The sequence below is a fragment of the Callospermophilus lateralis genome, chromosome 9 (assembly GCF_048772815.1).
Source record: "Callospermophilus lateralis isolate mCalLat2 chromosome 9, mCalLat2.hap1, whole genome shotgun sequence".
NCBI classification, from domain to species: domain Eukaryota; kingdom Metazoa; phylum Chordata; class Mammalia; order Rodentia; family Sciuridae; genus Callospermophilus; species Callospermophilus lateralis.
The window spans coordinates 55,301,145-55,317,234 of NC_135313.1; the positions used below are offsets into that span (position 1 = coordinate 55,301,145).

The 16,090-nt window shown below is 45.9% G+C and overlaps 1 protein-coding gene and 1 long non-coding RNA gene across 2 annotated transcripts; both read right to left on the reverse strand.

Annotated features, from left to right (window-relative positions):
• Positions 1–2,620: 2,620 nt before the first annotated feature.
• On the reverse strand, positions 2,621–3,960 carry Hoxd1 (homeobox D1). The gene is made up of 2 exons (XM_076866653.1): positions 3,309–3,960; positions 2,621–2,961 (listed from the first exon to the last, which is right to left on the reverse strand). Exons 1-2 carry the CDS (start codon positions 3,958–3,960, stop codon positions 2,621–2,623), a joined length of 993 nt encoding a protein of 330 aa, XP_076722768.1.
• Positions 3,961–11,676: 7,716 nt separating this feature from the next.
• Positions 11,677–14,612, reverse strand: LOC143406971 (uncharacterized). Its single transcript, XR_013092315.1, has 3 exons — positions 14,099–14,612; positions 12,373–12,719; positions 11,677–12,188 (listed from the first exon to the last, which is right to left on the reverse strand). It is a non-coding gene; the product is annotated as an uncharacterized LOC143406971 (long non-coding RNA).
• Positions 14,613–16,090: the final 1,478 nt, after the last annotated feature.

The following is a 16,090-nucleotide window of genomic DNA, read 5'->3' on the forward strand; positions in this document are numbered from 1 at the left end:
TGAATTTGATAATGTCTAAAATCCACTTTTCTTGCATAAACACAGTATCAATGTAATCCTAGAGACTATGTTTGCTTTCCTACAACCCAACTCTCTTCCAATGATAGGCCTAAAATAAAATATGTAGAAGTCATTGAATTGTTTGTATAGCATTTTCATTGCTGAAAGGGACCTCCAGAGGTCACCTAGTTCCTCCCAATCTCCAGCCAGGACTCTTCTTAATACTGAATATAGCTGTATAGTGATCTGCATTAAGAAAGCTTTTAAGGATCCCTGGGGTTGGTCAAAAAATAGCTAATATTGGCCTGATTCACAGAACAGCATTATACGCACATCTAAACAGCCACCTTCCTCAAGGAAGACATCCATCAGGGCTGGTAAGTGCTAGTACTGGCTTCAAAAGGAAAAGCTTTATTTTCTCAGAGAAAGGGTGGTAGATTAAGGAAATGACCAAGCATGCTGGTATTTTTTTGTTTAGGTGTACATTTGAATGCTTATCAAAAAGGAAACATTGTCATGTCAAACACCACTGCAGGGGAAGCCCAGGAGGTGGCTGGAAAGGAGCAGATCACAGGTCTTTAAACAAGTCTTTTCAAATAGTTGCAGAGCTCAGAGGGGAGTTGTTGTTTTAAACCAGATCTGATTAGCATGAAGTTACTGAGGGACAGATAATGGAACAGAAGAATAATATTGGCAGACTTACATTTTAAGTGATGTCTTTCCATTTAAACAGCTGAGTTTGTTAGAGCTGATCATTTTATTTCAACTCTATTAGACTGTGGGTGCAGATGACAAGAATTTAAATATAATTTCAAACTTCTAAGACAACTAATCATATTGCTGTTTTATAGGAAAAGTCATCCTCCACTATTCTGTAGACATCTAACGTATTAGATTTGAGGCATTGCTCTGGAATCTAGAAATCTAGCTAAAAGGAGAGCTGAGGTTCTTATCTCCCTTTTTTGGGCCTTTAAGCCTTTCTATTGAATTAACTATTCAGAATTTAAAGATACAAACTGGTGAAAATGACCTAACAATCGTCTCAAGTATCCACTTGCTTTTGGGTATTGGCATTGTTGTTTCTTCTTTCTTTCTTTTCTCCTTCTTCTTCATATTTCTGTGATGTTACACAAAAGTCTGGTCAACAATGACTTTAGGGATGAGAACTGTGGGGCCAACTTAAAATAAGACTAGAGGTTTTTGGGGTTTGCTTATTGATATACCCTCCTGTCAACTTTCAGATTCTGTTTGTACCTCTTGCAAAAAATTGAAAGTATTTCATTTTTAAAAAATAGAAAGGAACCCCCTGTGCTCTCTCTTAACCTGGGTCACAGGAAGTAGAAAGTGCTAACTACTGGCCTCTCTCAGCCTTCTTTCTAATTCTTGACTTTGGAAATGGGAATTCAGCCACTAAGTACTTTTTGATGTGCAGCTGTCTTTCTCAGAGAGCATTAACCAAGACAGTGTCTTCAGGTCTCCTTTCTTCCTCCTCTGTGAGGATAGAAGACAAAGGAACAGAGCTCCCTGAAGTATCTCCCTGGCTTCACAACATCCCCATAGTGGGCACCTAACCTTTGAGTTAGTGTGCAGTCCACATGCCTGCCATGAAAACTAAGGTACTTAAGCAAAGTATTTCCTTATTTACTTGGATATTTGGCAGAGTTTTCTCCCTTAATTAATAATTTACCATAATTTGCTGTGTGTGCTCCATGTGTAAGCATGGTTATTTTAAAAAGTTGTCAACATAAACATTCCCATAGCAGAATCAAGGAATTACAAATAGAAGAAATTGAATCGACTTCAAAGAAAAAATCAGGATGAAAAGGGTGTAAAGAAAAGCAGAGTAGTTGATTCTGTAATTTTTATTACAAAACAAAGTTCAAACACTTTACATGCTGACATTAAATGTCAAATAGAAGTTCATCACAAGCCAACCTTTTAAAAAATATACATACTGTATATATTTACATTCAAGTTTGAATAAATGATGTCAAGGTGTAGTTCAGGTTCTAATCTTCACCCACTGGGTAGATTTGTTCAACTACAAACTAAATAGCGATTGTATCTTCTTCATTCAGGCACATGGAGAGGTAGAAACTGCTTTTTAAAAGAAAAAAAAAAACTGGAGTGCAAATGTAAAGATCATCATTGAAGCAGCTGAGCTACAACAAGGAGACCCTAACTGGCTTTGGTCATTCAAGAAGCTGAATATATGTAGCCTGTCCTTTAAATTAAACTAGAAAAACATTAGGAAGATGCACTTCTGAGTACATCAAAGGGCTGACAGAACTCAACAATTGAATGGCCTGCCACCCTGCACCCAAACCTTGCATACGATTAATTTAGGCAACATAGCAGTGGAACTGGGCTGGCAGCTGGGCATCTTTTCCCTGATAAGATACAAATAAGATGCAAACAAGTTGCTTAAGAGACATCAAATATCTGTATACACACCGCCTGGAATTCAGAAGCCAACTAAGGTATTTCCTTTCCCAAGTGAAATCTCTATTAATTTTTGCCCATACCTGCCTCCATCCCAAACTGAGCTCTAAGTCTATATAGAGGTTGGGGCACCCCATGACTTCTGCTGGCCAAGACTCCTCAGACTCAAGACCGGACCTCATGAAGGCTCTTGGGCCTGAGAAGGGCTCCCCGGGCTCCTGCCAGACTTTGTGGGGCTTGTTCCGGTTCTTGAGAGGGGGAGTTGGAGGGAGGCCACAGAGGTGGCTGTGGCCAGAAGCCCTTCTCGTTCCCTTTTCTTCTGTTTCATCCTGCGGTTCTGAAACCAGATTTTGACTTGAGTGTCATTCAGCTGCAAGCAGTTGGCTATCTCGATGCGTCGGGCTCGAGTTAAGTATTTATTGAAATGAAACTCTTTCTCCAGTTCTGTCAGTTGTTTGGTGCTGAAATTCGTGCGGACAGCGCTGGAGGGGCTAGCGGCTCCGTACTCAGCGAGTTTGCCTGCAACGTAAAGACAAGGCGTTAGCCGGGAGGGCAGAGGATGCAAAGACTCCAGCTAGCAGTGGGGCTAGAGTTAGAATTCAAAGTCATAGTGCACTCCTCCTCGGTCTCTATGAACACAGTTGTGCCAGGAGAAATACTCCACAAAGAGCTCCTTCCTCTAATATTCTCAAATAATATTCTGAGCCTGGGCACTCTTAATGAAATTGGCCCGTTTTAGTGAGGCATCAGAATGTATTTCCGATGGGAGGCACCGCCGCAAAACGCTCCCAACGCAGTTCCGCAGTTCCGCGGGGGAGGCTCCTACCCCAGCCCCAAGTGCCTCAGTCCAGCGCCCAGCGACTTACTTTTCTTAGGGGCGTTCCTCTTCACTTTCATCCACTCGAACGTGCTGAAGGCGGCCGGGAGGCCAGAGGTGGGAGAGACGGACTTGGGATAGGCGCCCTGGGCTGGGGACGCGGAGTGGAAGGCCCTAGGGTGGCCATCGGCTGGCTCTTTGAGACAGGCGGGGAAGGGGCCAGGCTCGCTGAAGGGCGCGTAATCCACCTGTCCGCTGAGGAGAAGGGAGCCTCCACGGGAGAACACCGCCGAGGTGGCGTAGTGGACGTGCGCCCCGCCGTCGTCGGCCGTTCGCCCGAGAGAGCCTGGGAAGTCGTAGGCGGGCCCGGGCCCCAGGAAGCCGTAGTCCGCGCCCCCGGCCGTCGCAGCGGCAGGTGCAGTGCCAGGCTCGTAAGCACCCTCCAAGGTGCACGGCGCGTACCTGGGCGCAGTAGGGGACGGCGCGGGAGGCTGAGCTGGGGCGGCTGGGGGCGAAGGAGTGGGTCGGGCAGCGGCCAGGGGCAAGCAGCTGACAAACGCTCTGTCGCCGCTGCTCAGCGGGAAAGCGGACTGCAGGGCCATGGGTCGGGCGTCGGCGCGGCAGAACTTGGGTGCGAAAGTGAGCGCGTCGCTACCGACCCCACCGCCGCCGCACGACACGTACTCCAGGTAGGAGTTCATGGTTCCAGCAACTGTCCTGAGGAGTCAGACCAGCATCCGGATGAGGAACCCAGCAGACGCCGGGCAGGACCGCCGCCGTCTGCGCCTCTCCGCCTCTTCTTTCTACCGGAGCTGCCCTCGCCGAGCCATGGCGAGCGAATCCGAGGTAAATAGTGGCCTAATATACTAGCCGGGGCGACCACGTGGCACTGGCTGGCCAATGGGCGCCTTCTCCGCACGGCTCGGGTTCCGACAGGCGCGGCTCCCTGCGCCTGCCCTGCATCCAACTTAGCCCAACCAGCCAGGGGCCGCCGCCCATAGCCCCCAGCCCCAGGGAGAACCTGCGTGGCCCTAGGGCTGCCCGTGGAAGGGCGGGGTGCCTGCTTCCGGACAGGTATTGGGCGAGGTAGGGGGAGGGAGGCAGGACTGGCCGCTCTGGAGAGGGCCAGGGTTGGAGCGGGTGAGAGCTTGTTCTTCTGGATTGTGGGTGGTGTGGATTGTAGGTGCCGCGGTGTGGAAGGGGTTAAATGGGAGCGTGACTTTCGGCCTGTGGGACTGCTCTCAGCCCTTCTCCAAGGAAGGTAAAGTTACTTTCTATCCCTTTTCCTCGTCCCATGCACTTTCGGTTTTCTTGACACTGGTGTCATCCCTCTCCAAAACCTGGAGCAGATGTTTGGTTTTCCCTCTTTTTCGCCTTGGTGCGACTCATGGGACTTCCAGCTGTAGGTGCAGAGCACCTAGAGCCGAAGGAAATCTTCACTTTTTGACTAAGATTTCTTTTCACGTTGCGTTGCAGCATTCCCTTCAGCTTCCTCCATCCCTTTCAACTTGTGACAGCCTGATAAGGGCACATATAGTAGTGCCAGGTTTGGGTATGGACAGAAAATAAAGTTTCTGCCTTGCAGGTCATCACAATAAAGAATCACCCTTGTGGGGGACCGCTTCTTGTGCACCTCTTTGGGAGGCTGGCACATGCACCGTGCTGCTCACGCTTCCAATAAGGCTCTTGGCTCAAGGGCGTAAAGGTTTCCCAGGGACAGGTCAGAACTCAGAGGTTTGGATGGGCTTGTATCTTGAAGCAATTAAGCTTCTGTTCCATCAGATAAGTGCTGCGTCGTCTCTTGCGAGTGAAATCTGAGGGCTCGCAATGTTAATGGGCTCACATCTTTCCCTTGATAATATGGTTTTGTTTACTGAGTGTAGAGAGACGGGAAATAAAAGTGCAATTGGCACAGGAAACCAAGAGTAGAAGAGTTACAAAGAGAAGCTTTATGTTTACAAACTTTCCAACTTCCTTGAGCATTTTTTAAAATGTGTTCTTCTTTGGGACTGTGGGAAATTAAGTTAAATAAACAAAAAAAAAGTTACTTGCACACATTACTAATGAAAGAGGATGGTTTCTTAAAACCTTTGTATGAATGAGAACTCTAAAGAGCCTACTCTTAGCTTACTCAAGTACCCTTGAGTACTTGATCTATTATAGCCTCTAAGTTATGGTGACAGAGGTTTTATTATTGTTTTACTGATCCACTTGTCATCAAAGAGTGATTTACCCTTGCCCAAAATTCCATTTTGAGGCAGTTTGAAGAATTGAAGCCATGACAACCCAGGGAGCCAGTTCCTTACAAGTCTACAGGATGTAGACTTGTGAATAAACAAAGCCACACCAAAATGTAGATGCTGGTGAGGTTGAAGGGTCTCCAGGTTAAGTGCAGGATGGACAGACACCCAAGGGTGAGCACAAAACTTAAGGGATCTGGGTTCCTGCAGTGCTGTAGTTCTTGGGTTTGATTGAAAAATGGAGTCCTATGCGAAAAATAGATTTCAACCTTGAACTAGCCACACTATTTCCCTGAAGGAATCACAATTTTGGAGATTTAGTGAGTAGAAAGTGTACTAAGAGTTTTTTAAAAAAATTTTTTGTTTTCACAGCTGTGGTTGGAGTGGGGAGTCAGGAGTGGGGGTTAAAGTAAGAGTTGATATTTGTTCTGACCCAGTCAGCAGTTCCCAGATAATCCCATACAAACAGTTACATTCTGATTATCATTCTTGCTACTCTCTTTAATCTCTGAGTCCCTGGCATATCTGACACCTCAGGGCTCAGAGTTGCCATCTCCATTCCTGGACAGGTTCTTGACTTACTCAAGAAGTCCAGATGCTAGTCCTCTCATACCATGATTCAATACATGTTTGCCAACTAAGGTTAGACAGGAAGTGGGGTAGGAGGAAATACTCTCAAACCAAAGAATCAAAAGATTCATTTCTGATATAGGTCTTACCTCTACTATAAATCTACTCCAGAAGAATCTCTTTTGTGTGTGTTCTGGGAATTGAACCTGGGGTTTCACACATGCTGGTCAAGTGCTCTACCATGGAGCTATGTCTCCAGCCCATATTCAGAAGAAACAATCTTTAATTCTCTCAAAAGAGATTGGGAGATAGTATTGGGGAAAATGTATATAGGAATGTGAATATAGGGTATTTTGAGTAACTTTAAAGTTTGTCTTAGATGTTCACTGTGTATGAGGAAAACGTCTTATTAATTTTAATACTTGTTCAAGCCATGATTTCCCAAGGGTTACTTCTCTTCTGGGTCCTAATGGTGTGAGTTCTCTGTGAGAGGTGATAGCAGAGGAGCCTGACTGCCAGGTTGTGTTTGATGCAGGAATGCTTTGAAATCTCTCCTATCCTGCTCATCAGAGCAGCCACACCTTACTCATTACATATCCCCCTCCATGCCTACATTTCTCTCATTCTAATAGCAAACTTCTTTTCTATAGACAGAAGTGATGGAAGGTGGCAACCTAGTCTCATGTGTGTTTAAAGTTGTTCCAAACCAGCCCCTGGCAATTCCCTTCCACAAGACTACTGGGCTATACCTTGGAGTCATGAGCACAAACCCTTGGCTCTACAACCCCAAAGCATAGAAGGTCTTTTGCCTGTTGGGGTAAATATGGGTGGAGGGTCTTTTTTCTTCTGCAGATAAAAGGAAATGAGATTAAGATGCAGTTCTCTGTAGCACTTTTCAGACATCTGAGGATAGAGGTGGGGATAAAAGGAGTCCTAAGGACAAGAATTCTAAACCAATTAGAAGTTTATTAATAACACAACCTTCTCTGAGGAAAACACTTTAGAGTGATGTGCCTTTATAGAGCTTTATAGATGAAAGACTCAAGGGTGATGCTAATGTTTGACATACGGTAAGCATTCAATGAGTGTTTCTTGGACAGAAATAAAGAATGGACACAGTGGTATGCTTTACCATGACTCAAAATTGGCTAAAAGATATCCTTGGATTATTGACTCCTAAAACCACTTTAGTGGGTAGGTATCACTATAGAAGATTGTTTAAAAGTGCAGATTCCTTGGCCACTCCCAGAGATTTTAATCCAATAGGTCTGACTCAGGAATCTTTATTTTCAACAAGCCTCTTGAATGATATTCAGCAAGGTTATTTGGAACCACATTTTGCAATTTTCTGCTTTGGGAGTTGGAGGGATGCAGTATGGTGAGAAAGGAGATGTTTGTGTGGGAAGAACCATGAATAGTGAAAACTCATGGCTAGCTAATGCATGAGTATATCTGTAAAGTATTCAGAAAGCTGTAGAATGGCAGGGCAGAGAGAGAGGTCAATGTCAAGGGTAAACTTTGGTCCAAATGGGCTAAGGTTTCAGAAAATTTATCCTGAAGTTGCAGTCTGTAGGTATTTCCCAAGTTTTATTGACCAAACAGTGCTTTGCAGAGACTGGGCTCACTTCTGCTTCTTGCCATGTCTCTGGCTTGGCTTTGATAATACCAGTGGTAGGGGGGAAGTAAAAAAAAAAAAAAAGTCTCTTCCAGTCTCACCAGAGAAAAATTAGAGGTTCTGAAGCAATGGCAAGAGGGAAGGAGTGAGAATGGTGGTCTTATACTCTCATTTTCTTTCATTTCTCACTCAATCCTCATTTCTTCCATCTCTCTCATCTGGCAAGTACATTTGAGCCCCAGGGATACAGAAGGGGTAAAATGTCTTTGGGTCTAAGCATTAATTCTTGTTCTGGTTAAAGGTTGATCTTTCACAGTCTAAGGTAGCAAAGGTAAAAGGCACATTAAAGATAAACTATGGAGGATAGTAGAGGATAGGAAAGGCAGCAGAATACAACAGACACTAGTATGGCAATATGTAAATCAATGGATGTGTAACTGATGTGATTCTGCAATCTGTATACAGGGTAAAAATGGGAGTTCATATCCCACTTGAATCAACGTGTGAAATATGATATATCAAGAACTATGTAATGTTTTGAACAACCAACAATAAAAATTAATAAATAAATAAATAAATAAATAAAAATTAAAAAATAAAGATAAACTACATCAAACTCTTGATTTTAGAGAGGTAGTCACTTTACTCAGAAGTTAGAAGGCACTGTCATCCTGCCAAAAATAAGGGAGTTTTGACTCTCTACAATCTATTGCCTTTCTACATCCTGCAAAGAGGAAGAAGTAAGGCAGGCATTCCTCTGTTCTGTGGCAGGCCTCAATCTGAGCAAACAGGACAGTATTAAAGGAATCATCCTTATTTCTGGGAGACCACACAGTAGGGCTGACTGAGAGGCCTACTGCCCTCCCTTTGGGATTTGTTTGCTAAACCCTCTCCCTAGACTTCAGTACTTCTACCCTGAGTCTTCTACAAGAAAGGTCAGACATGGACCTGGGTCTCTACCCTCTCCACCAATCTCCCCTTTTCTATTGAGTTTGACCAGCATCAGGGACCTGGAAGGACAAAACAAAAGGTGTCCCAAGATTAATTTCAATGAATAGAGCAAGTACAGAAAAGACATATATGAAAATGCACAGGCATACCCAAGTCAGTTATACTTGTACTAATCATTTACAATTTGTTCTTGTGTTTTTAAAATAGGTAATAAATTCACGTTTATATGGTTCAAAATTCAAAGGAGTATGCTGTAAAAAGTCCTTCTCCCACCCTTGACCCTAGCTGTCTAGTTCACCTTCACATCAGTAACCAATTGTCTTAATTTCATGTGTATCTTTCCAGAGATACTTTACACCTGAACAGTTCATCTCCCCACAGTTTTTTACACAAATGTAACATGATAAACAGATTCTATAACACATGCTTTTTCCCCTGTAGTATCTTGAAGATCCCATATATATACATACAGAACTTCCTGGCTTTTACGACTTCATACTGTTCTACTATACACCTGCCACAATTTATTTGGCCAGTCCCTCCTGATGGGCACTTAGCTTGTTTCCAACCTTTCACTATTACAAGCACATATTCAAGCTTCTACCTATTAGAAAAATTCCCATAAGTGAAATTACTAAGTCAAAGGGTATGTACACTAGCAACTCATTTTGCCAAACTGTTCTCCTTTAAAATGAATCAGTTTATATTTCTAACAGCAACTTATGAGAGTTGGTTTCCTCACACCCTTATCTAACAGTGGAATATTATGGTTTATTTTTTATAACCTGATAACTGGAAAAGAGTAACTTTTAGGCACTCTTAGAGCATCTCCCAGAATGTCATTCTTCCTTATCTTTTTAGTTCTGTTTTACCAGTGGTAGTATATTGACACAGAAAAGGTAAACAACGTGTCACATCCAATGTAAATAGTCAAGGCCAGATGTCTAAAACTATTTCCTATACTATTCTGTTCCATATAGGGATTAAGGAGGTTCAAAGAGAGGGGGTGACTTCTAGTATCACCTCTAGACATATGACATAAAAAGAACAAAAGCTTTTTGACATTGGCTAAGAGGTCTCCTCTTAGTGGTCTGATACCAAGAACAAATTTCTGTTGGAATCCTTCTAAGAATACCCTTGTGGAAGCAGAGGGACTCTGATTAGCAGTCCAATGTGATCTAGCCCTAACCATTATCTTAGATTCAGTATCTGGGAAGCAGTAGGGTGGAGGTGTAGTTTTTAATTTCCCTGAGACTTATTTATCTCTGGCCACCCAGGATCTAAGTATTGATCAGCATGAAGTAGGATGTTTCCCCTAGGTTTTAGCTTTATATAGGATACTCACTTGGACCTGGTAAAGATGATACCCCCCACCACACATACACTTCTAATAATAAACCTATGAGGTTAGATATCTTTATTGACTGCTTCACTGATGAATCTGAAGTCCAGAAAGATTAAGTGGATTGCTTAGGGTCACACTATGTATCAGTAGCAAGGCCGAAAATACAATGTAGACCTGAAACTGAACTCTTTAGATTCACTTGCAGTCTCTTCCCCCTCTGTTCATTCTGGTGAATATCCTGACTTCCAAATCAGACCCTCAAAACAGAAAACTAGGAATTAACGTCTAAAGCTCCTCTTTTACTCCTCCAACTGATCACCAAGCCCTGTGAGTTCTATCTCCCTTCAGTTTTATTACATTAATTCCTCTGTACTGGAATGTATCAACAGCATCCCTATTTGTTCCTCTTGCCTTCTGTCCTTTTTCCAGTCAAATACAATACCCCCAAAGAGTTAGCTTTCAAAAGAGATAACATGTCCCAGCTTAAAACCTTCCCTGGTTCCCCGTTATCTAGAGTAGATCCAGACTCCTCTAATGAACCTCTTTTCAGTCAGAACTCCTCTCCTTGTTCTAAGTCCAGATCTTGTTCTTTTTTTTTTTTTCCCCTCTTCATTTTTGCATGAGTTGCTTTCTCTGCCTAGCATGCTCTTCCCTCCTAGGCCTGAAAACCTCAGTCTTTAAGGGGAACCTCAATTCACCTCTTCTGAGTAGTCTTTTTTGACACTACAGTACTGTTAGTGGTTTCTTTTCTTTATTTCAGGAACAGTTTGAGCACATTTGTTAAAGCACCTATTACATTGGTTTGTTTTGTTTGGGTTTTTTTGAGGTTCTGTGGTAATGGGGATCTAACTTAGGACCTTGTGCATGCTAGGTAAATGCTCTACCACTATGCTACACCCCCAGTCCTATGACATTATTGTAGGATTATTTCTCTGTTACTAGACTGAGGGGTGCAAACCATTAATGACTCAACTTTGTATTGCAGATCCCAGCACAGGGCACACAAGAGCTGTTCAGTGGTTTTGCTGAAAGGCAGGGGGAAAGAGACAGACTGAACCAAGAACTGCAAGACCAGTGTTTTCATTGCTCAGTGATATCCGGATACTGTGTAAAGCTTAATGCTTCAGATAGTCAGATGTGACAAGAATGTTGGTGCATGACTATACTCCCAGTTACTCAAGAGGCTGAGGGAGGAGGATGGAAAGTTTGGGCCAGCCTTGGTGACTTAAAGAGGCCCTAAGCAACTTAGCAAGACCCTGTCTCAAAATTTTAAAAAAGGGTGTGTGTGTGTGTGTGTGTGTGCGCGCGCGCGAGCGCGGCGCGTGCGTGCGCTAGAGAAGTAGCTCCACTGTAAAGCCCCCTGGGTTCAATCCCCAGTACCAAAAAAAAAAAAAAAAAAAAAAAAGCTGTTGTCACCCAGCAAAAAGAGTGAATGACTTGGCCAGAACTTTTGTATAATTTACAAAGATGACATGTGGCACTCTATAAGGTGTATAAGAATACTTCACCACCTACTCCCCCTAGATCCTCCTTCTTGCAAACAGCTGTGTTAACAGTTAATGACTGCCCCCTGAAATGTCCAGTCAATTCGTATATGGTGCTTCTAAAATGAACCTAAGAGAACTGAACTAAAAATACTCAAGAGTCTTTCCCTTGGTGTAGAAAAAGGAGACCTTTCATTGTACCTGGTTGTAAGTATTTTTATTGTTATTTTAAATGGCATTCAAGTTTATCCTAAGTTCAATATTGGTCCTGTTACCCTACTTCCTCCCACCCAAGTACTCCTACAAGCAAACAGAAACTTTTAAACAAAAGTCTGCAAAAAACCTTCTGACCCTTTAGGATTTTTCTTGTACTGCCTTCAGAGATGGTTTCGTCCCTTTCTTGGGAGAAAGCAGCTTGTAAGGGCTTCAGTCGCTAGAGCAAGCAGTGGGTGGAGAGGAGCTGGGGGAATGCAGGGTGTGTGTGTGGGGGGGTGCGAATAAGTCGCCAGGCGCCCGGAGTAGTTCGAGGGCGGGGCTGACGGGCGGTAGCTCGGGTCCCCGGAGTGCAGATCCCGCTGCCCCGTCTGCACCGCTCCCCGGTGGGCGGGCGCGCGATGGGTCGCGCCCTCCGTTAGCGCTCAGCCCGCGCGCTTACATCTCCCCAGCTTGCGGTTTCTGGTCGGCTCCCAGCTGGCCCAGACTTGCTCAGAAATAGGAGGAACCGCTGTCGAGCGAAAAGTGCACACCGGGTGATTGATGAACTCTTAATAGGACTAACCTCTCCCGCCCCCCACCCTGGAGACACACACACACACACACACACACACTGAAATCCACCCAGCCCCTTCCCGGGCCTCATCACGGGCGATAGGGGACGCGGCCGCCAGCGGGTAGGGTGATTAACTCACCGTTTGTCTTTCTGAAAGTGTTCCAGGTGGATTCAGTACCTCCACCCCCAGCCCGCGCGTCACGTGGCGGCGCGGTCCAAGCGGGCTTTGTGCGGCGCGCGGGCCAAACCGCCCAGCCACCCCGGCCCGCTGCGCCTATTGTTCCCCGCGGGGAACCGAGGAATGCTCTGACTCGGGTCCGCACCAGTCCCCTCCTTGTGATGTCTCCAGGTCCAGAGGATGGGTCGGGGCTTCCTTTGTGTGTTCTCTGCGGCCACTGGCACGGCGTCGTCACTGCCCCAAGGGAGCAGGGACATTGGTGCCAGCTCCCTAGAGCACCGCTTGTCCGACCCCGTCTCCGCGTGGCCCTGGTGAAGGAGATAGGGAGGGCTATGGGATTTGTAGGGCGGCGCTGTGAACAATAGAGCCATTAGAAGGCCTTCTCCCATCTCCTCACAAGCCAGAGACGCTCTTCTCCCCACCTAGCCCAACAGGCCCTCCTGGCCTGGATTTAAGCCCTGGTTCTCGGGCAAAAACATTCCATCTACCAGAGCTTTCCATGAATCCTGATTTAAACTTAGATCTCCTCCTCCCCTGGCCCTCACTAATATTAAAACCGCACTTCTTTTGTGCTTTTCCCATATCTTTTTCTTACATAAAAATGAGCCAGATAGCTATGGCAACTTGTCAAGTATATTTTGTTATGGGCTTTGAGTGTAACTCAGTGTCAAAATGCAACCTGGGTTTAATCCCCACAACCAATAAATGAAAAAAATATATATTTTGTCACAAAATCTAGACCAAGAGGACACATGTTCCTACCTCATAGATGTCCTGGGAACCCCTCACCCACCTCTGCTACTGCAAGGTACTGAACATTTGGCTACCTTGGTTCTTCATGTGTGGAAACCTTTTGTTTTTCTTCACACTGGATCTGTCCTAAAAATGGATCTTTGAACTTTACAACTTGCCAAGGTGGGTGTGAGACCTGAGAGAACTGCTTAAAAATAGGCTTCATGCCATTTATACAAGTTCATTTGACACCAACCTTGAACCCCAGGAAATATGGACATTTGTAGCTAGAGTAGAAAACAAGATTACAATAGAAATAAGGTTCCATCCTCGGGGATGACCTTTCGGTTCCCATCCTCCACAGCACCAGGAATGCAGTAAATGCAGGGGATTCGTCTGCCCAGTCTTTCTCTCTCCATCTGGGCTTTCTCCAATTGATTTCTATGAGAGCCAACACTCAAAGATGGGAAGGACTGGGCTGCAGACAACCCAACCTCAGTTTCCTAAGTGTCTCACGGAGTCTAGGAATAGGTATGCTTACCAAGGCCCTAAATATATCCTCTGAGAAGTTGCTGTGCCCAGGAGTAATTGGGCTATAAGTCTCTGGGGACTGGGGCTTTCTACCTTTCATCTTGCCTACTCATAAACTTCTCTTCTCCCCATTTTTTTTTCTTTCAGTTCCTGAAAGAAGGATCAAATGCCAAGAACTCCCACATGAAAGAGGACCTTCCTAGATCTGTAACTGGGATTAGCCACTTCTTTACTTCAGCAAGAAGTTTCAGCTAACTCTCAGGATAAAGCCAAAACATGCCAGTGACTGTCCCCCAGGTCAGGCAGAGGAGCACTTGTTACTAGAAAGAAAGCTTACTTCTTTGTTATTCAAACACACACCCACACACATCCTCTTCATCACTAATGAAAAGTCTCAACAGATGGAAAGCCTAGGCTCCCAAACCTGCAGGCTGAGATGATGCACTTCACTCAAGAGCCGTCAGCTGGTCCAGACTGGGGAAGGAGAAGGGAGAAGTAGCTAGTATAGGTAATCACTATCTCTTAATACTTCTTACAGATAGAAATTCGAAAAATCTTGTTCAGCAAGGCTAGCAGCCTCTGGAGCCTTGGAAACCAATTTGGCTGACGTTTCTCTGATAGGGACTGGGCTTCAGGCTGCACCAAGGGGAACATACTTGTTATGTATTCTCTTTCTTTTTCTCTCATTTGAAATCCTGTACAAAGAAATGGTACCAATGGATGGTTAGCTTAATGGTTCCATCAGAGGTGGATTTTTCTCTGTCAGTTCCCTGGATGAGGCTGAGGTCTGAAAGCCAAAAAACAGAGTATGTTCCTAATCACTCTTTCTTACCTCCTTACCAATGACCTGGAGAGTAATCCTGGCCACTTTCCTCTGCAACTTCCCCAAACTCCTGAATAGATCAGTAAGGTCTGGACACACCACTCCAAACTGAGTACTGATTCCCCCCCCCCCCCCCCCGTGGTTGCAAGGAAAGCTCTCCCTCCACCTAAGTCTCTTCCTCCACTCCCATTGGTAACAAGCCTTTCCATCTGCTTCACTGCTACCCGGCCTTAATTTACACTTGATTGCCTGGACAGAACAACCAGGGAGCTCAAACGACTGCCACCCTTCACCTACACCCCTAGGCCTAGGCTTGTAGCCCTGATCTCTTCCGATCTCAAGAAATCCCACAACCTTTCTGACTCCACCTTTCTCAATATGTTCTCTATAGTCAAAAGCAGAGCTGGCCAAGACCTTAGCGAAACACACATATCCTCCCCTAGGGCAAACAAGGTATACCCCCCAGAGGCCAATGCCCCGAGCAAACCCAACACTTCCCTGCCTCCAGGCGTCGGCCAGCGCTGCTAATGTAGGGCCTCCTTCGCAGCAGAACCTGTAGGGAAGCTGCGCACATAATGGCGCGCCTGCTCCCCGCGGACGGAGCTGCTCAGGGCACCCTCAACACAGTGCTGGTCGGTGACGCCTCCAATAACCTCGATCCTTGGTGCGCTCCCCTTTGCTCCTAGTCCACTCTGTCTCTGGAGAGACAGGAACTGGGGTGGAGATTTCCTTCCCTGCCAACTTTCTCCTGCAGGTCCCGTTGCGGGTCCTCGGCAAGAGGGGAGGCCAGGGCCCAGGGCGCCATCGCCGGCCGAGCTCCCCTCCCCCACTATTCTTTCTTCGCTTCTGAGACCCGGGTGGGAGGAGGCAGGCGCCTCCGCGGATAGAGCAGCTATTGTGACCTTCCCTCTCAGAGCGGGAACCCAGCCGAGAGTGCACCGCCGGCGGTGGCGGGGGAGGAGGCTACTGTGTGCAAACCTGGGATGCAGAAAGGGTGGCACTGAGAAATGAATGAAGGTTTGCAATTCGGGCAATTGGACCCTTCAGAGAGCGTACGGTTTTGTTTAGATTTGGGTCTTTCCTAACACTAATTGCAGGTTCAAGAGGAGCGGAATTTATGGCGAAGGCCAAGGCGGCTTGTTTATAATTTATGAAGTTTTAAATGGTTGTGCCGCGGGCCCAGCTCTAACCCGGGCGGGCGGCCGCATGGGAGCGCGCCCTCCCAGGACTCAACGCCTCCCCCAGCCGCTCGGGAGCGACCGAGTGTTCCCCATCACATGACTCACACCAGGGACAGGAAAGGATGGAGTCTCAGGAACCTCCAGAGCCTGGAGATGGCCGCAGATTTAGTGCAAGGGAACCCCTGCACCCCCACCCCACATACTCAAAAGGAGGACCTCGGGAGGCTGTGGCTGCCTGGAGAGGGAGCCCGTATGTACCCCGCACTTCCTTGGAGCTTGAGTATGAGAGGAAGCTGTTGTCAGCCCAGCTAGACACCTTTTAAAGTCTAATCCATGAAACCCTAAGCCACAGATGACGCTTGGGGCTTTGCAGACACCCGCAGACTCAGCAGATACTCCTGCGGTAACACAC

Excerpts from the sequence above, each read along its gene's own strand:
- Hoxd1 (XM_076866653.1), bottom strand. The coding sequence starts at position 3,960 with ATGAACTCCTACCTGGAGTACGTGTCGTGCGGCGGCGGTGGGGTCGGT. Across the intron at positions 2,962-3,308 it reads GAGGAACGCCCCTAAGAAAA|GCAAACTCGCTGAGTACGGA; the intron begins GTAAGTCGCTGG and ends TTTACGTTGCAG.